At 43.8% G+C, this 20,416-nt stretch overlaps 2 protein-coding genes across 4 annotated transcripts in view; one reads left to right on the top strand and one right to left on the bottom strand.

Annotated features, from left to right (window-relative positions):
• The window catches only part of LOC147185798 (actin-binding protein WASF1-like), a 32,951-nt gene extending 22,971 nt beyond the window's left edge, over positions 1-9,980 (bottom strand). For all 3 annotated transcript variants that reach the window (XM_086104382.1, XM_086104379.1, XM_086104380.1), the window contains exon 1: positions 9,813-9,980. The gene's annotated coding sequence lies outside the window, so the exon portion shown is untranslated. The remainder of the gene's footprint in view (positions 1-9,812) is intronic.
• Positions 9,981-10,775: 795 nt separating this feature from the next.
• LOC147185797 (pre-mRNA-processing factor 17-like) lies at positions 10,776-20,342 on the top strand. Its single transcript, XM_086104374.1, has 15 exons — positions 10,776-10,967; positions 11,777-11,863; positions 12,042-12,171; positions 12,254-12,340; positions 12,441-12,580; positions 12,792-12,888; positions 13,075-13,214; positions 13,376-13,450; positions 13,534-13,579; positions 14,358-14,459; positions 15,259-15,374; positions 16,099-16,232; positions 17,801-17,877; positions 19,416-19,560; positions 19,855-20,342. The coding sequence occupies exons 1-15, from the start codon at positions 10,776-10,778 to the stop codon at positions 20,030-20,032; spliced, it is 1,746 nt and encodes a 581-aa protein (XP_085960500.1). The 3' UTR covers positions 20,033-20,342.
• Positions 20,343-20,416: the final 74 nt, after the last annotated feature.

Here is a 20,416-nt window from a genome sequence, read left to right as displayed (position 1 = left end):
TCCTTGAAGGATGAAGGGATGGCAGGAGGGGTTGGGAAGTTGTGTGGGGTTGGGTCGGTGGGGGGGGGGGGGGGGGGGTCCTCTGATGCAGCTCATGGCATCGGGGGCAATATGTCAATCGAGTGACTTTAATGAATCCTAATGGAGCATTTCTTCACAATAGACACCCGTGGGACCTCTCACGCTGGAGCAGGTCAAGTGGGTTCTATTTGGACAACAGCCTCCGTAGGCGAGCGCATAAGGAGATCACGCGCTTTTTCCTGTGCTTTTTATTTAGACGGTCGTAAAGAAGGCGGAAGGGGCACTCTCCATCCCCACTCGGCCATGTCCGCAGAACATGTCAAGTGTCTTTCGGGGCCAATTAAAATGCGGCGTCAGCCTTGCTCCCTTTCGGCAGCGCAATGGCACCACGTATCGAACGTCGCGGGTGAAGCGCGTTAGCATTAGCATGAAATCGTCAACGTTACTGAAACGGTGCAGATATTGTCAGGTCGGGCCAAGCAAAGCAGTGCAAACTGACAAATAGAGAATAACAAGTGTAACATTTCCTTCAGTTGTTATGCCACAGGTGTCAAAGTCAAGGCCCGGGGGCCAGATCCGGCCTGCCACATGATTTTATGTGGCCCGCGAAAGAAAATTATGCTTGTCAACTTGCATGATCCTTGCTTAAATCTGTACCTAAATGTCAAATTATCATGTGTAACAAATGACGTTGCGATTTTGCAATAATTTCGTTCCCCTGTTTACACTCACTTCAACAATAAAGGAACAATCAAAAAATAGCTGTTTTTAAGACACGTCATAAGGAAGCAGTGACAGCTCCGATGAAGGCTAAAGTGACAGCCGAAACTGTCAGCCAGGTAAGAGTTGAAGAGAAACATCACCAAAAAAAAGACCATTGTTTGGAAAAATGAAAAACGTAATCTAACAAATAGTTGACTTGAGTGATTCCAGAACTAGTAATCCATCAATTGGTTGTGAACAAGTTATCTGAAGAGATGATTCAACACTTGTTTGGTTTCACTGTCGTAACGGCCCGCCGAGGGAAAAAAGTAATTCCAAAGTGGCCCGCGACAAAATTGAGTTTGACACCCCTGGGTTATGGGGTGGAATGTTTATTTAAATGTTGACGTCAATCCAAAATGGGTGATTTTTCCGGGTATTTTTTCGCATGAGACTTTTTTTTGTGTGTCAACTGGTGGCTGATATGCATAACAAAATTCCTGATGTTTAGTCAAATTGGCTTTTGAGGCTGAATATGGGAGGGGGGTGGGGATCGAATCACAAAGATCAACTGTCTGTGATTGCGTCCATTCAAAGTCGCATCAATGATGAACTTTGTGCTGCGACAGAGTCGACACACAAAGTCCTCCTGGGTATTTTCTTACAAATTGATTGGAGTTGAGTAGGCATTTATTAAGCTCAATTCATCCGGGCGATACAAAGACAGACACACACTCGCACACACTCACAACAAAATATTCGTGGCTGTCTAACCTCAATGAGCGGAGTGTCTGATGAACAAACAGAATCAAAGAAGTTGATCTGCTGAGCGCACAGAAAAAAAAAAAAGCCGTCGCTATGAATAATGAACGCTTCGCTTTCAATAATAGATGTACGTATGCTCGCACTGTGCTTGTTTGGCCTGTGAGGGAAATTTCATTATCGCGACTCCCTCGCCGCGCGCGCAGATGCGAATGGGAGCCGTCAGCTGCCGCGGCTGCAATTACCGTCGCAGACAATAAAAGGACAGATGCGAAATAATGAGAGGCGACTGGGATTTGTAAGATGGGCATCAACTCTGTTATTAGAGTCAAAACACGGTCGATGCGAATTGACGTTGCGTGTGTTATTTTGTGTTGTATTATTTTGTCGTTTTATGTCAACTGTTCTGTTGATGGCGGCGCGGGCACCCGCAGCGGCTCCTCTCTCTTCTGTGGTTGAGAGGAAATAAATTTCATCTGTGCTGTATGTTGCACGTAAAGCACATTTGACAATAAAGTTGACTTGAAAAATCGAAATCAGACCAGAATGGGCATATTACATTTTTTTTTTAAACATTTACAAACAAAAACTAACGACAACTGCAGCAAAAATGTCCCAAATTTTGCGTGCTCCCACACAATTCTGGATCATCTCACCCGGTCAGTCAGGCCTTTAGTTGCTGTTTCCCTTCCAGTCATTGTCACCTCCCCTGAGTATTTGTGGATATCTCAGTCACTTTATGATTGTCGGTCACAATCCAACGATGCACGGTTCGGGGGGGGGGGGGGGGGGGGAATTAAAAAAAAAAATCGGTATGCTCATAATCCACACGCAGCTTCCTCCTCGTGTTTCCCACGCAGCAGAGCCCTTCAGCCTCTCCGTATTGTTAGTAGCCAAGCTGGGATGTTGGGATCTTTCCAATAGCTTAGTTTAGCGCCATTGCTCTGCGTTTATGTTCAAAAGCACCATCAAGCCTCCTGCAGAGGAGTAAGTAGTAAGATAAACTAATTCTGGCATATGCATGAGCGTCCATGCAAACGCCACACAGGAAGGGTCTCTTACCCACTAGGTTACTCTGCTCGCATTATCCACTGGTTAGCCGTTTGACGACAGCGGTTTTAACACAGGAAGTCATTGTTAGGACTCCACCAGTCCCTCTTTACCCCTGAGGCTTAAAGCACGACGCTCGTTTTCATTTATTACACTGCAGTGAAATGAGCACCTCCACTCTTGCCTGCAGAGTGGAGGACTGCCGGAGACTGGATGTTACCCCGCCACCCCCCACCGCCTCCACCCAGACAGTTCTGGAGGATTTAGCTCATAAGAGCTGATTAAGAAGTTATTGCAAGAATTGACGTGGGATTCTAGTTGAACTGCTCGCGGAGTATGGAGGTTCTTTTTTGTCAGTAGTCACAGGTAGCTGTGGGAGCACATCTTGTTAGATGCAGCTTGTCTGCATTGAATTTGAGTTGGCTTCTTCTCCCTGTTTGCATCTGTGTCACTGGGGATGCGTTATTTATGCGGCCTGCAACATGAAGCTCTCCGCTTACCTGTCATGGCATTAAGCAAATACAAATTACAGCTTCCAAGGTATGGTGGTTCATCATTCACCCAAATGTCAAATCTAGTGTTTCAAAGCATCTTTCTCGATTGAAATGCCAGTAATCCTCGAAAACCTCAACATTTTTTAAAGAATATATTTTTTAAGATGGAAAATAATATAAAGTTGTACATTGGAACCTCCGTTTACAAACACTTTGTTTGTGAAGAGTTATTCAAAAAGAAACATTACCCCTGCTTACACACTATTTTCTGTTTCCGAACAGTTTTGCTATGACCATGGGAGGACGGATTAATTTCATTTCCATTTGTTTCAATAGGAACTATTATCTTGGTTTGTGAACACGAACGAAAAAAAGACATTCACTTCTAATGTAACTCGTTGAGTTCAGGCCTTTTCAAAAATGATACATAATCGGCTAAAGTATTACTGATCAAACACCGAGATGTTCTTACTTTCTCATGAATAATAAATGCTGTTAAATGTCGGAGTCATGCAGAATGGCATCTTTGCGCCATTTGTCCAGTACATGGAACTCTGACTGCATTTAACTCATTCACTCCCAAAGACGTTTTTAAACGTCTTTTCAGACTTGGTCTAGAATTAGCTGGTACTGAATGAGTTAAATAAAGGCCTGCTTACTTATAAACGCTTCTTCCCATCTGCGGTCGAGTCAACGTCAATTTAAGCTGGACACGTTATTGATCCAGTAACAAGATAAACGTCACAATGTAAAAGCACCGATTGCCAACCCCACGTTTCACCCACAATCCACGTCCTCAAAACGACACGCGTGTTAGTGGCAAGTGGCCATGTCAAAAAGAATGACATTTTTCGCGGGAACGGCCAGCTTGGCTCACGGAATGGCTTCCCTCTCCGACCTTTAAGGCAGTGAATCACATTCACACATCTTGGCCATCTTCCAGTTCACTGCGATGGGCCAAGAAGGACAACACACGCACGCACGCACACACGTGTGTACCAAAGACACAAGACCTTCAGAAAAGTCAAAGTGCAAGATGCATTAATGCGAGTGCACACATATGTTTTTGCCAGTCTTATATAACAGAGGCTTCATGCACACAGACACACACCAAGCTGTAGGCATGCGTCTATAAATGAAAGCGGTTACGTAAGAGCCGCTAGTGTCCTCTCCCCCATTTCTTCGCCATTCAAGTGTGCGTAGTGGGTTATTTTATTTTTGCCATATATTGTTTGTTTCGTGTTCACAGGCAAGTGATCCATCTTGTGATGCCAGACGCTGCCCACATGAAAGACTTTTTGGTGGGTCTCATTCTGTGAGCTATTTCTACCAAATTTCATGCAGCTAAATTAAATTGGCTTTGGGTGCTGAATTTTTGACAGAAAAAAAATGACCCTAAAATGTCTTTTTTTTTTTTATTCAACAAAATGGTTGACTTGCTGTGTGTTTTTAACCATGACTGCTTAAGAGTTTTGGAAAGACCTTCCAAACAAATGTCAGGCCCCTAAATTAAACTGGCTGAGGGGCGAACTTTTCCATGAAGAAAAAGAGTTCAAGTGACCCTGAAACTGGCATTTCAAAGCAAAATGACCCACTTGCTGATGTTCTTCGGCCATGGCCTCTTCAGAATCGTTTGTGGGTGTACTCATGAGCAAAATACCGACAAAATGTCACGTCACTCACTGAAACAAGATTTGTTCCCAGCCCGATTGAAACCATGACTCCCTTTTTTTGCCCTGTGTACCGCGGTAGTCGTCTGTCCTGGTGCAATGACAGCATTTAGCTCTGAGCTCACACACCGAATTGATTCCCCAAAGTGACGGTAGAACAAAGGCCACGTCCAACTGATGATTTCACTCATCACCACAGACAAAAAACAATGTTCCCGTTGGAAGTCATAAAAAAAAAAAATACAAATAAATCGAGTCTCGTCACTCGTCAGCCCAGAAGGTTTTCTGCTCGAGGGGACTCGCCACATCAATCCAAAGTTGGACCCTTGCTGTTATTATCGGAGGCGCGTCTTAATTGAAAGCAACAGTTGTTCAGCACCCCAGCAGCAAACCGATGGGAAAAAAATGTAATGGGGAAGCTTGCGCTTATTTGATGCAGAAATGCTGCTTCAGGGCCATCTTTATTTGCCTTTTGTACAAAACCGAGTAGAGCAGGAGTTGAACACAACAATGTAGCATCAGATAATTTAGATGCGTTACAACATGACAACAAGTCCAGTTTGTACTGTTTTGCCAAGTTTAGGGGCAGGGATGTGCGTTCAAGGTAGGCAAGTGAGGCAGTGCCTCCCCTTGTTGTCCCTTCCCCTAGCATATGAAGAGTACAAAAAAATAAAGCAAGATAAAGACTAAATAAGTTATGATTGCCTTCAATTATGTTCCATTTTCACCAGACATGAACCTTACCGCATGACACTGGATCGTCGTCTCACGTTTTGCTTATTCAAATCTAGTCAAATAAACTCTGAGTGCATCTGGCATCATTCAAAGTCAGGTTTTTAAGAGTTGTTGACCGAAAAGTGGATATCTCCTGTCATCAAATTGCTATGCTAATACAAACCAAGGCCTATCCCCAAAGCTCACCTGTTAGTGCTCGTAACAATTGCCGTTCCGGAAATTTCCGTATCTAGTTCCAAACCAAAGCTACAGCGGAGCGAGGCAGCCCTCGGACGCGACATACAATCCAAACACTAAGCACCATAGGAGTGGCCTGGATGCTTTTTCATTTCGCACTTCATTCTAGCTCTCATCCCGAGAGAATAATCCAGGTCACTCACCAGATACTATGTTGCTTCATTCTGTGTTGCCAGAATGTTTGACGTCGGACTTGTTCGCATTCTCGTCAGTGCGTATCAGTGACAACGCTTAAATGATTGTAACAAATGTATCGTTCTTTACAGCCATGTGGCAAGGAAAGACTTTTAGGAAAGTACCCTAAGAAGTGTTAGATCACCTATTTGGGCCGCAACGACACTGACATTCGGAGGAAAGTAGACAAAGAAAAACAAAAAGTGGGCCGACGGGTGAGTCATAGGTGCCTTGCACTGGTCTCATTTTATCGTAATGGTTAAATGTCAAACTCGTTAGGTGCAGTTATTTACGAGGAAGTGGTACGAACAGCAGATTGTCTGGTGAGTAGTCCAAGGTGTGCCCCGTTGTTCGCCCAAATATGGATGGCTGTTCAGTTTACCTGCAATCCTAAAGAGGACAAGCAATCTAGAAAATGGATTGAGGGATGGCTGGAAAAACTGCAGTTAGCTGAGGACCAGTCCAGGGTGTACACCGCCTCTCGCTCTAAAGTCAGCCGCGATAGGCTCACGCACTACTCTAGTGAGGACAAAAATTGTTTTCGCTTCTTCTTTGGTTAACCAGGTGAGGCAATTGAGATTTTTATTCACAATGCCGAGAGAATTGTTTGTACGTTTTACAAGAACGCAACCAAGTTGACAAGAATCAATGGATTGAATTTGTCACACGATGGGAGAATCTATCTGACTGCTCTGAACTCCTCTTTCCGTGCCAGTCAGCAAATCCCGCCCAGCCCCCCCCCCCTAAAAAAATGCTGTTGTCATGCGAAGAAATGGGCAAAGCAGCACATTTGGACTTTGCTTTAAGTGTCACGGGCCACTAAATTCTCATCCATGAGCAAGTCCGGACAACAGGGAAGCACAGGGGAGTGAGTTGCAGAGAACCACAAGGGACGCAAGGCCGAGCCGTTCAAATCGAGCCCGGTGTCCGACTGTCGGGGCCAGCGGAGAACGGGCACAGAAGCCGCATTATTGTGGAGCCGTGGGCCCTTGCCAAGAGGACGAACAATAGTTCCTGTGTGAGTGTGTGGCAGCTCCCCGGCGCATCCCAAAAGCTGAGAGATAGGAGGTGGGACTGTCTAAATGGCACGTGAAGGGCCGCTCCGCATTACAACTTTGCCCCCCCCCCCCCCCCCCCGCCAACCCACTTTGTTTGCCACGACATTATTTTGTATCCATCCACTTCTCTCTCCACCTGCAGCAAGAAATGAGAAAAGAACCTTTCTTTTTAGGATCAGAGGTATGTCAACAAAGATGAGAGGTCGGACGGACTCAGCAGGAGGCGGGCCAACGCTCCTCCATCACATGGCCTTGAGGGGAAAAAAAACACAGAGGCGAGGAAAAAAAAAAGCAGCATGAGAATTGCAAACTCAGCCTGCTGTTGTCCCCAACTTTTTTTTTAAAGCAATATTTTGAGAGAGCGGCCCAGTGTTTAGCACGTCGACCTCACGGTGCAGAGGTCGTGGGTTCGATTCCGGCGCCGGCCTTCCTGTGTGGAGTTTGTATGTTCTCCCCATGCCTGTGTGGGTTTTCTCCGGGTACTCCGGTTCCCCCCCCCCACATTCCAAAAACGAGTAAATTCAGTCCGTTTTTGAAGTCGACTCGATCCTGCTCGTATTATGACGCCGTTGAGCAAGGCGTGCGTTTGATTTCATGAAACCTTAACTGTTGTTCAGCGTCTCGGCGCAGCCCAGTAGCAAATGGCCCCACGGTTGGGGGACTGCTGCTATCGTTTGTTGTGAAAACCAATCCGAGAGCCGAGTCATGTGACCGCCTTGGATGCCACCGTCCCATGGCGTGAACGTGAACAGCTGCAAAGGAAGGCCCGCAGTCTATTTTGCGCGGTAGCTGCTTTCATCATGCCACTTTCCCAGAGCACATAGAACGCTGTCGTCACACTCAAAGTACGACTTACTGCACACTATCGTTCTAAAGTCTCCGCTTGCCCCTTTCGCGCTGTGAAAATGTCACAGTCGGAACCGCCGTGGTGCCGTCACACCACATCAGCCGTCAAATTTAGCAAGAACCAGCGGTGAGCGGTCGGAGGCACTGAAAGACATTTACAACCTAAATTCTAATAATGGTTCCGTGAAATTGTTTTTTTTTTTTTCCTTTCCCCCAGTAGTCTGTTCCCTTCATTTTGCCACTTCAGACTTGGCTGCAGTTTCCAGTTAATACAAGCGGATGTTAAGATTTTTTTTTTTTGTTGTCAAATTGTATTTCGGCCTCACTGTGTTGCCATGTTAATTTATTCTGCGCAGGGCTGCACTTTAAAAGGATGGGGTGGGGGGGGGGGGATGGACAATAAGACTTAAATGAACTTTAACGTATATCTTTAAGGCGCATGGCCAAGTGAGTATAAGACGGCAGCTCCTTGCAAGTGTTTTCATTTGTTCGGTACGTGGCAATCTGCTCATTCGATCTCCTCTGGGATGGCGGATGGACATCGGCCCGGCTCCAGTACGCGGCGATATTGTTGACTCAATAAAATACCACGGCCAAATGTTGCAAACGGTCCAGCGTAATTCAAAAAGCGTGGAAAGTGTCAAAGGGAGACAGTAACGACGCTGTTGTAAACAGGCTGCACGCGACTAGCGCCGATACTCTGCGCCAATGAATGTCATGGCTGAAAACGCAACAGCCCAACGAATGTCAAATGACACCCCCCCCCTCCCAAAAAAAGGTGCAACGTATAAATCACAGAGAAAATCATTGTAGCAGGCCGCCTCTATCATTTCTTCTTCTCATCTCTTTCCGTTATTGCAATTTTACAGGAGCTCCGCGTGAAAGTTTTTTACCTTCTCTTTTCTGAAACTAGTACGAGAACGTTGGGCTCAATCCAGGTCAATTCGTGAATTTCATGTAAGAATATTTTCTTGCTAGAAAATGTCGGTCATAAAATGAACATGATAACAGCGAGACTGATAATTCGGTAGTTTTTAAATCTTGATCCAATATGCTGGGTCAAATCCTCAACCTAATAGGTGGGGTTTAAATAACCCAGCATTGGGTTAGTTGGTCCATCCATTTTGGGTTCATTTTGATCCAGTGCGCAAAGAACCCACAAAACCATGCGGACATCATTCCCAGTTCCCTCAGGAAGGCCAGAGCTGAGATTCAAACTCAGATCCGCAGAACAATGAGGCAGAAGTGGTAACCATGACTTGTACGTTGCTCTGCGTGAAATGTTCATAAACTGTTACTTTGAGCTGCCTTTTATTTAATTTTATTTTATTTTTTTACTTTTTCATGGTCGATTGAACTGTACCTGCACCCTGAAGGCATGCCCCTACTTTGTGTACTTTTTCCCCCCATTGGCTGTAATCCCATCCTCATCTTTTAAGCACATTTCCACATTAAATGACTCTGTTTACAGTGCCCAGCTAGCGCCCCGTAGTACAAAGAAGGTTTCAGATTTCACCAAGCATGATCTTTTTTTTTCTTCTTCTTCTTTTCTTTTTCCACAGTGCGACAAGGAGCCTCCCCATCCCCCATTATACGGCAACTGCAGGCTGGCTGGCTGATAGACCCCATCCATCCTCTCCAGTGGGCAAATTAAATCACGTCGCTTTGAAGCGCGGGCGTTTGCTTAAGCAGGGAGCCCCTAAATCCTGACAGGCACATGTTATATTATGTCAGCTTCGTGCTCTTCGCGGTAAATATTTGCTCTGCCACTAATGTGATGTTGCGCAGGGCCAACATGTCAAGAGGCTGCTGCCCAGATGTGGGGCAGGCTGCAGTGAAATGAGTTGACATCAGCACGAAATTTAACTTGCAATCGTTATTGTGTGTTTGTTTGTTCCCCCCCCCCCCCCCCCATCACTTTGAAACCGGTTGAATGCACCTATGTAGTAAAGTCAGGACTAAAGTTATGACGTCTCCTTCAGGCTGGAAGCCGAAGAAACATCTTTAAATGTGACACGCGAGTGTAAAGAAACACCAGACATGCACGCACTTTGAACAAATACCTGTTTAGTTCGATTAAATCCCTCTTCTTCCTTTTTCCCTTTTTTTTATGAATCCCGATCCATCCTCATTTGTAGGTCGAGCATGCCGCCGTGTGCAAGCATTTAAATCCCCGGTTTGTGTCCATGACTGTCCCTCGTATCAAATGTGCTCCTCAGAGCAAGAAGAGGCGGAGGAGGAGGAGCCGGCCACTTTTCTTCCAAAGTGAAATCCTGTAGCGTAAAGATGAGTAAAATAGGCACCAAGGAGAGTCTGTTAACCTATCATCAACATGTCTAATATCTACATGTTACATTCCAATGTTGTAAATGCGCTTGACGTTATTCGACGCTCGATAACAGGGTACAAAGGGCATTTATTTCCCAGGGAATGTCCCCGTAAAAAGTGATGACAATGGTACGGACCACGCTATTGTTAGGGCGCCAAAGCGTCCTATGCAACCGCTCCAGTATGGGAGTTGTATCAACCTCCGCAAATATATATACTCGTCATTCTTCTTTTAAAAGTCGAGAATTAAATGTTACAAAATGGTGGGGGTTATTTTAATATAAATGAGTTTTAATTAATCGCTGCAAACAATAGACGAAATGTATTCATATATGCATATGTATCATATATTATTTTGTATTAATCAACAAAAATATGATACAATGTAACATACAGAAGCCACTTTAAAACAATAAATATTTTATCCAAAAAACGAAGATTGTCACCGTAAATTTTTATTTTGTTGTCTTTTGTCATAGTACAAAAAGATTATTGATTGCCCAATATCGTTTTGTATGTATTAGTTAAAATTTTATAATTTTATTTTTCGTAAATAAATTAATTACAAATCCAAATGTTTTATACAAAGTCTTACATAGTAATAACGACAAAAAAAAAAAGAAATAGAATATGACTAAGGCGGAACAAGAAACGGAAGTGACGATTCCCGCGCTTCCGATGAAAGCACAACATCCAAGATGTCTGCCGCCGTATCATCCCTCGTTTCGTACGGCAGCGATTCCGATTCGGACAATGAGTCAAAATCCGGTACCAGTCTCAAAAGGTTGGACACGACCGACCCGGACGCAACAGCACACCTTAAACCTCTACAGACTGGTCCGATAATGGCCTTAGCGGTTCTTAATGCCGCTCCCGAAGTTGCTGTCAAGGTAAGCTATCGAAGCTACTTAGCGTTAGCTAATTGTACTCAAGAAAATAGCGGACTATTTGCTGCAGTGATTTCAGTCATTTGTGTCAACACACTCTACCTTTTATTTCCATTGAAGACTTTTTTACATCAGGGAGCCGCAGACATGACATCCGAAAAAAGAAAAAAGCTAACTAATTAGTGCGCACTAACTACTAATTTGTACGCACGAACGACTAATTTGTGCACATAAACTATGTACTAATTTTTGCAAAGAATAAACAAAACCACTGAAGAAAAAAATCAACCAAACATATTTTCCTTTTGGAAAAATAAGCATTTTCTTAAAAAAACAACAACATCTAAACGTAGTATTTAAATTATCGTTTCAAATGAGTCCCTTGTGAAATATTTGCTGTTATTTCAGCAAAGTTTTCTTTGCCAAAGTTTTCAACACATGGCAAAGTCACTGCTTTTGCAACATTTGAATGGCGACCGTCTTTGGCAATGTTCCGCGCCATTGACTTTGTGATCACCTTCCAGTGGACACCTTTCTTGTCTTACGCAAAACAAAATGAAAATGTTTCCTCTCATGTTGTGTTCCTTAAAATCACTCGTCACGGTTTTGAAAAAGAGTTGCTAGACTGTTCAAGAAAGTCACCAAATAAAGCAACCCATTCCCCAAGTAGGCAATACTGACTTTACTTTTGGAAATTCCTTCCTCTCTGTTTGCAGCCAACATCAAAAGCTGCTTGAAAAAAATATTTTAAAATTGCAGAACACGTTGACAACTTTTTTTTTTTTAACTGATTCCGTGCCTCCTTGTTATAGGAGTCTGTAGAGACTGGCGTACATCTTGATCCTTCCGTGAAAGAAGTCACCTATAACCCGAGTTATGAAACCATGTTTGCGCCAGAGGTAAGTAGTTATACAGACAGCTGATGGTCATATTGATGTTCTATGGTGCACTCTACTGGATATGTGCACCATGTCATCATTTATCAGTACGCCATAAAACCTTATGTCCCGTCTGATAAATGACCCAGAAGGATCGAACTTTCCCCAAATTCACCATTCATGTGTTCTCCCCTCCTAGTTTGGACCGGAAAATCCGTTCAAAACCCAACAGATGGCCGCCCCGAGGAACATGTTATCCGGCTACGCCGAACCCGCTCATGTCAACGACTTCATGTTCGAACAGCAAAGGAGGACCTTTTCGTCGCTTGGTAGGCTTTCTGTCACGGGCTTGTTTTGCGAATATTTTGGCACCGTTTGTTGTTTTTTAACATTCATCCCACTTCTCAAAAGGCTATGCATTAGATCCATCTGTGGACACAAACCAAGTAACCGGCACTAGTTACATCGGCGCGGTGGACGAGGCTGAGAAAAATCAAGGTAGACCGGTGGTACCTTGACTTGCAAGTTACCCAGCTTCTGCGGTTTTCAAGTTACGAGCTGTTTGTGTATTTTTCCACCTTTCTTTTTCATCCCCTAGGGTTGACCGTGTTCGAGAGCGCTTACAAGAAGCCAGACAAAAGGAAAAAGGTCAAAGGCGGTGATGCGGGCGATATCGACAACTACTTGGGACCGTGGGCAAAATACGTCGATGAGAAATCTGTGGCCAAACCCACTGAGGTAATAAAATAAGATAAGATAAGAAAACCTTTATTAGTCTCGCAATGGAGAAATTCGCAATTCACAGCAGCAAAATTATGAAAGGAAGAAGTAGAACAACAAAATATAGGAGCCGCTGGAAAGGCACTTGTTCTTTTTTTTTATTTTATTTTTTTTGAATGAAGAACGACATTGTGATTATAAATCAGATCTGATCATTGTCACGTTACAGGAGGAGAAGAAAGAGCTGGATGAGATCACCGCCAAAAGGCAAAAACGTGGGAGGAAGGAAGACGAAGCTCCGGCAGAAGAGAAGACCATTCTTCATGGTGCGTTTTATTTTTTGGGGGATATTGTGACAAACACTTTATGGTTGAATTGCAATTGTATTTGGTTTAAAAATAAAAAATAAAAAAATTATATATATATATATATATATATATATATATATATATAAAATAAAATTTGCTGATCTCGCATAACCATTTTATTTATTTTGTTCTTCTTTCCATCAGTCAAAGACATGTTCGACTACCAGGGCAGGTCCTACCTGCACATCCCACAGGATGTGGGAGTCAACCTGCGTTCGACCGAGGCACCAGACAAGTGTTACCTGCCCAAAAAGCAAATTCACGTTTGGTCTGGGCACACAAAGGTTAGTCGAGGAACCAATCGGTACGACATGCAAACGAAGCTTCGTTAGCCTAATCGGTGGCCTGCGAACATTGTAGAACGCATCAAATACCGCTTGACTCATTTGGGACTTCTCCGGTTGCTCCATCGACGCGTGTAAGATTTTTTCGTCATGTTTTGCAGGGGGTCAGCGCCATTCGATTGTTTCCACTTTCAGGTCATCTGCTGCTTTCCAGCTCCATGGATTGTAAGATTAAGGTAATAAGCAGCACTCAATGTAAGGACAGGAGTACTAAGACAAATCACTGTTTGTTCATTTCCCCCCCCCTGTCTCTCCACAGTTGTGGGAGGTGTACAATGAGAGGAGGTGTATACGCACTTTTATTGGTAAGTAGACAACCGTTACTGCCAATGGGTACGGGTCACTTCGAACGGCCTACTTGAGAGATGTCAGGGCGATGTCTGTTTTTCTGCACACTTCTTCTGCTTGTCAGCTCTCCGCACAGAACATACATTATTCAGTAGCCGCTGGATGGCGAGACTTGTGGCCTCTAGAGGACACAGAGAGGAATGATTTTTATTATATGTATGTTTTTGTTTTTGTCTTATGTTATCGCACTATGAGATGCAACTAACATTCTTCGCATATTGAAGGGTAGCTGAATGTACTGCATATTCCCACTATTTGCTTGTGTAGATCACGCCGTTTATGGAGTGAATTGGTGAATGCCATGTTTAAAAAAAAAAAAATGGCGAGGCTCAAGTCACCGTTGCTCTTGGTGCAGTTCAGCGTTCGAAATGAGTAAAAATATGTTGCCATCAGAAGAAACAACGTGTATGTTTCATTATTTTTCAGGCCCGCTCTCTGTAGTTTTTATGTCATCATGTGGCGTTCTGTAGCAGCGGTGTTGTCTTTGAGCGAGGAAAAGGCTCATTTAAAGATGAAATCCCGCTTTTTACATCCCGCAGTTCCCGCTTCAGTTTTAGTCTCAAACCTCCCTCATTAGCCCAGATTTTACATGCCTCCTAGAAATGTGATATCAAAGGCAGGCGATTGGGGAGAAGCAGTAATGAGATGAGAGGGGAGGGCTGGTGTCCTCAAAGTGACCCCCCCCCCTCCCCCACCGTTTGGTTTTTGTATTCATTTGGATTTTTCTTTTTCTAGGCCACAGCAAAGCAGTTCGAGACATTTGCTTCAACAACACCGGCAAGCAGTTCCTCAGCGCCGCCTACGACCGTTACATCAAACTCTGGGACTCTGAGACCGGTATGCGAGGAGAACTCTTCGACTTACGTACAGCGAACCTTTGTGGTCGAAGGGCCCGAAAAGTTGCAACATTTTTGCACTTAATGGCAGATCTATTCACTTTTTAATTTTTTTTTCCAATGGGGAGATATACTTTTTTTTTTTTTGAAGCCTGATTCTGATCCGGGTTATCAGAAGTCAAGGACAGGCTGACAACTGATATTTGGAGCCGATAGTCACCTTAACCAAAAGGGAAAATATTGGAATCAATAGTGTAAAAAAATGTAAATAACAATAACAACTGTTCAGATTTCCCAGATTTTTTTTTTTTATCTTAGTAGACATCTTAAAATTCTAACTAAAAGTCAAGGGACCTCCCAGCATCTTCAGCATGTCTTAAAATGTTAAATGAAAACTTCAACAATTACATAGATTCCTATTATTTTCTCACTAAATGAGTTTTTTTCCCCAAAATTTCAAAATATCCGAAATTTTGGATGAATGAATTTTCACTTATTTTGGTTTTAACTGTTTTTTTTTGTCTTCATCGCTGTACTGTATATACTGCCCCTGGTGGCCAAGTTGTGCACACCAGAAGGTGTTGTAATGAATTAAGCAAACTGTTTCATTGTTTACCTTTTACATGACATTTGAGTTTATGCTGGGTTTTTTTGTTATTGGTTTTTTTAAATCAGAATTTCCTCTCCAGCAGAGGGCAGAACAGTTAACCGCCCTCGTTGGCACAAGCAGGACCACACCATCACAGCACTTCATCCCAATTGCAGGCTGTTAAGTCTAATAGAACCTTTCTCCTCCACAGGCAAGTGCATCTCCCGATTCACCAACCGGAAGGTGCCGTATTGCGTCAAGTTCAATCCCGACGAAGAAAAACAGAATCTTTTAGTGGCCGGCATGTCAGATAAGAAGATCGTCCAGGTAATTGCTGCCTACCCCCCCCCCCCCCCTCCTCCCCCGCCCCCTTCTCATCGACTCACGTCTCCCGAGCGCATGGCGAGGCTTCTCCTTGTGACCTTGTGCCCAGAGCAGCGTGAAACACACTCCTGTCCTCGTCCTGCGGTGCAGCTCTGTGTTTAATCATGTGTGCCTCGCATGACAGCGAGTGAGCGCAAGTGACATCGCTTTCAGTGTAGTGTCGCACACAACCGACTGGGAGAAAAAGGCGTAAATCCAAAAGTACATAGGACATAACTGTTCGGAAGAAGATTTACAGTTGCAGCATGTTATGAGAGAATGGCGCTTCATTTTGAGTTGTTGAGCTGTATTTTTTTAATTTTTGGAATGACTAATTTCATCCTATTGAACACGGATGTGCTCTCATTTTACTGAATGAGCAGATTTGAGACAAGAAATCCAATCCTGCCACGTTAGCCGCACTTAGGTTTTGCCTCAGGCAAGAGATGCTCGATTGGATTCAGGTCAGGTGATTGACTCGTCCATTGCATAACCTTCCACTTCTTTGGTTGTTTTCAGTCTACTTGATGTCATTGTCCATCTGAACTGTGTACTTGAATGCTCATCCTATAGCCTCGTTCGTTTTTAAAAAAAAAAGCAGAAAATGATGACTATGTATTATGAATGAAACCGTCAATCGAGCTCATTCATTTCATGTGACCGTCCGTCATTGTGGATTCCTCGACAGTGGGACATCAGGACCGGCGAGGTAGTTCAGGAGTACGACCGTCACCTCGGCGCCGTCAACACCATCACGTTCGTGGACGAGAATCGGCGCTTTGTCAGCACGTCGGATGACAAGAGTCTTCGAGTTTGGGAGTGGTGAGTAAATATAATGCAACGAAAACAGAACCTTTTGCTTGAACTGGCGGCCTTGCACTGCACTTTCCTGTGTTGTTAAATTTCCCCACCCGTCTTCTTCAGTTGTTTTACTGGAATGAGCTTTATGTGTTTCAAATGTTTTGTTTCTTTTTAACCTTCCGAGCACTTGTCATTTCAAAGATTTACATGCATGCCAGAGCAAATGGGATTAACTGGTACCAAAATAGATATATATCGTATTTTCCGTACTATAAGGTGCTATGGGGTATAAGGCATACCTTCGCCGAATGATCTATTTTAAAACTGTTTTCATATCTAGGCCGCGCCGCATTATAAGGCGCATAGAATAGAAGCCACAATAGTGGCTGCGATTGCGTTATGCATCCACTAGATGGAGCTACGCTAAAGGAATACAATGCAATACAGCTTGATTTCAATAGAGCTTTCACAACCGCTGCAGCTGTTATTAAAGCGCTTTATGGAACATTTATAATACTATGTCCAAGAAATCAAAATGTTGATAAATATATGAGGCACACTGTCGGCTTTTGAAAAAATGGAATGCTTTTAGGTGCGACCTGTAGCGCAGGAAATGCGGGATATATTTTCCCACATAGAATCACAGCACAGACTGTGCTGTGGCTTTATTAGGGCATCCTGGGAGCAAAGCAGACTAGTGCTCCGGCTCGCCTGGCTTTACTGTCCTCTTTTCCCACAGATGCCACCTGGCTCTCGGCTATTATTTTCCTCCTTCTGCTCTCTTACCCGCCTTGTGAAATGGGCTCCATGACAGCATCAAGCGCGGCTCGCCAGAAGTGTCTCATGTTACTTGTTCGAAAGGCTGGCTATACACTGATATGACACAGCTTGTGTAATCATGTATGTTTACTCTGGCTTTAAAATAATTGAACGACAGCCATTAACCACCGGCAACAAAAGTGACTCCACCCCTCAGTGAGACTCATACTAGTCACTTGAAGTTCAGTCTGGCACCTCATAGCAAAGAAAAAAAAAACTCGGAGAATTAAAATTGCGACTCTAAAGATGGCCAAGTCACTAAGTGACGAAATAAAAGCATCATGAGACCCAAAGAACAGCAAATGGAAATATGACACAGAAATCACTTTTGATCGTGATAGTTGGTTTAGTCCACTTACATTTCCAATGGGAAACGGCATGGACTGTGTTAATATTCGCACTTTTTGCATCTGCACGCTTTGTCCGTGCCAGCGGGAGGCTATTCCAGATGTTTCTCATCTCAAGAGCACACGCACACAACCTCAATGTGCACACTTAGCATAAAATGCTGCTCACATCAGCATCCGCTTCGCAACCGATCAGTAAGATGCAAAACAGGGAATTTGGTGACAGCGTCAAGAATAGAGACCTCAAGTCTCAAGCTTCAAAAGCACTGCCCACACAGTCCGAAGCTCTTTGTTTATTTTACTTTCAAGATGCTTATCTCTCTGTCACGGCACTTTTTTTTTTTCAGCCTGCCCAGATTCTTTTTTTTTTTCCAGATCTTGGATTCCAGCCAAGTGTACTGAACATTTGGGTTTTATTTCCAGGGACATCCCCGTGGACTTCAAGTACATCGCAGAGCCCAGCATGCATTCGATGCCGGCCGTGACGCTCTCTCCCAACGGTGAGTCAAACGAGCCGCGCCGGCAGCTCCTAGACCCCTCCCGGAGGGGGGGGGGGGTCGTGATTGAGCGGATTCATAGTGGAGAACAATTCCAGGGGACGCAGACGCAGAAGTGGATCTTGTATTATTAGTGGGTTGGATTTGTGAGCAGGGCCACAACGTTACCTACCAGGATTGGGTTAAAGCAGGGGTGTCAAACTCATTTTTTGTCGCGGGCCACTTCCCTCAAAGGGCCGTTCCGAAAGTGAAACCGAATAAATATTTCTCAGAGTATTATTACATGTATACAACAAATGGATGGACTATTATTTTTGAAATCACTCAAGTCAACCATTTGTTTGTTGTCGCTCAATTATTGTTGAGAAAAGTGGAACGAGGCTAACAAAACGTCAACGTTATTTATTAAGATAAGAAAACCTTTATTAGTCTCGCAATGGAGAAATTCCCAATTCACAGCAGCAAAGTTATGAAAGGAAGAAGTAGAACAACAAAATATAGGAGCTGCTGGAAAGGCAGCCACTCTCGCGGCGCCATTTTGAAATTAAAAAAAACAAAAATAACACAACACAACACATAGGACACAGACAGTCGTGCAATCTCCACCAATTTTCTGCATACACTTTGTTGTCTGAAGCAGTTCTAGATGAAAGAGGAGAGGATTACACATGACAATTTAACATTTCGGTACAGGTTTTAGCAGTGATCATGATTTGCTTTCGCGGGCCACATAAAGTGATGTGGCGGGCCGGATCTGGCCCCCGGGCCTTGACTTTGACACATGTGGGTTTAAGCCAACTGGATGGAAGGGAATCAGCTGTGTGTATCAAAATGAATCCCGAAGTAGTATGTCTTCTTTCTGCTGCGAAAAACTCTTGTTGTTTTTTTTTTTTTTTTTTTTGGAACCTATCCTCTGTTAGTGGCTGAACAAAACTCACCTATCGCCGTTTTTGCGTGCCATTTTGGCGCCAAGGAACTATGTTGAAATGAGTTAAGGCACTCATAAAGCTTTTGGGGGAAGGAGCAGTTACTTGTGAATTTTCGCTATGAAAAGCTAATAATATTTCCTGAATATGATGAAAGTCGGGCTCAATAGCATGATACCAGAAATCCGTCTCTTTCTGACCCCCTTCGTGCTTCATTTATATTTGTCCCAGCATGTTTTTCGTTCCGCGCCATCCTTTTGAATTATGCATGTGATCTCAGTAGGTGTCCACTTGGGTTTCCACTTTGACCAAAATGGCCTTCATACATCCTCTGTGCGCCTTTGCGCTGGCCACCCACCGTAAAAGGATCCCGGCGACCACTACATTTCTTATGAATAATTCAATAGTGTAAAAGTCTTATTTGTATCTCACTTATAGCCTGGTCAAGCAAACAAGATAATCCAAGACAAGCCTGGAAATTTCGCAACAAAATTTAAGCGAATGCAGACTGGAGTTGTCAGTGAAGGTGTCAAATTAGAGTGCGACTCTTAGTTGCAGTGTAGTTTTTATGTTAATAATCGTTACATTTTTTGTTTTTTGTTTTCCGAACCCAAGGTAAATGGCTTGCGTGCCAGTCTATGGACAATCAGATTCTGATCTTTGGTGCCCAAAACCGCTTCCGACTGAACAAGAAGAAGATCTTTAAAGGCCACATGGTTGCCGGCTACGCTTGCCAGGTGGACTTTTCCCCCGACATGAGGTAAGTAAGCCCTTTGACTTTGAAACGAAGAATTTGAATTGAGAAAAAGCCAAATGTGTAAATCAAGAAGCATAATCATCTTAAACCCTCTGAGTTGATGAAGGGTATTAATAATCCAACAAAAGCGCTAACAAGGGCAAAGGCTTCATACCCCTAAAAAACAAAAATCCGGGTTCGCACTAACCCCCCCCCACACATCTGCGCGTAGCCTTATCGTCATTCGGTATTCTCGGAACGACTGCCTTACCGCAGGAGCACGATTAGATCCCCGAATCTTTGCTATCATTTCACCAGCTACGTGGTGTCAGGCGACGCCGACGGAAAGCTGAATATTTGGGACTGGAAGACGACCAAGCTGTACCACAGGATCAAAGCGCACGACAAGGTGTGCATCAGCGCCCTGTGGCATCCCCACGAAACCTCCAAGGTTATCACCTGCGGTTGGGACGGACAAATCAAACTCTGGGATTAGACGTTTCCTTGTACGTGCTTTATAGAGGGAGCGGGGCGCGCATCCGAGCAAAAGGTGAGGGATTGCGAACGAATGCCACGAGACTGGCATCCAGTCTTATTGTAGCAGTGCATTTTTGTATCCACAGGAGTTTATGATGTTCTTGTACAAAGATAAAAAAAAAACAACAACAAATTTTTAACCTGCTAACGGGAATGCATTGACCCATTTGGATGTTTTCATTTTGCATTGTCCCGTGCGCTTTATATTCTCATTTTTGATTTTATGGCCAGCTATGTGGAAATAATAAACTCTCCGTCAGTTGTGCGCATCATCTGTTTTTATCATTGTTTCATTTTGGGAAAATACTCAAGAGAACCCTCGGTTTCCGCCCTCTCTTGCTTT

This window comes from Hippocampus guttulatus, chromosome 23 (assembly GCF_054856545.1).
Source record: "Hippocampus guttulatus isolate MCC_2025c chromosome 23, RoL_Hgut_1.0, whole genome shotgun sequence".
Lineage (NCBI taxonomy): Eukaryota > Metazoa > Chordata > Actinopteri > Syngnathiformes > Syngnathidae > Hippocampus > Hippocampus guttulatus.
Note: the sequence above shows the minus strand (reverse complement) of the source record. Positions and strands in the feature narration are given on the sequence as shown.

What these genes read in the sequence shown, in the direction of transcription:
- LOC147185797 (XM_086104374.1), top strand. Translation starts at nt 10,776, where the DNA reads ATGTCTGCCGCCGTATCATCCCTCGTTTCGTACGGCAGCGATTCCGAT. An exon ending in TTTGGTCTGGGCACACAAAG is followed by an intron (nt 13,215 to 13,375) that starts GTTAGTCGAGGA and finishes CATGTTTTGCAG; the next exon opens with GGGGTCAGCGCCATTCGATT. An exon ending in CGTGACGCTCTCTCCCAACG is followed by an intron (nt 17,878 to 19,415) that starts GTGAGTCAAACG and finishes TCCGAACCCAAG; the next exon opens with GTAAATGGCTTGCGTGCCAG.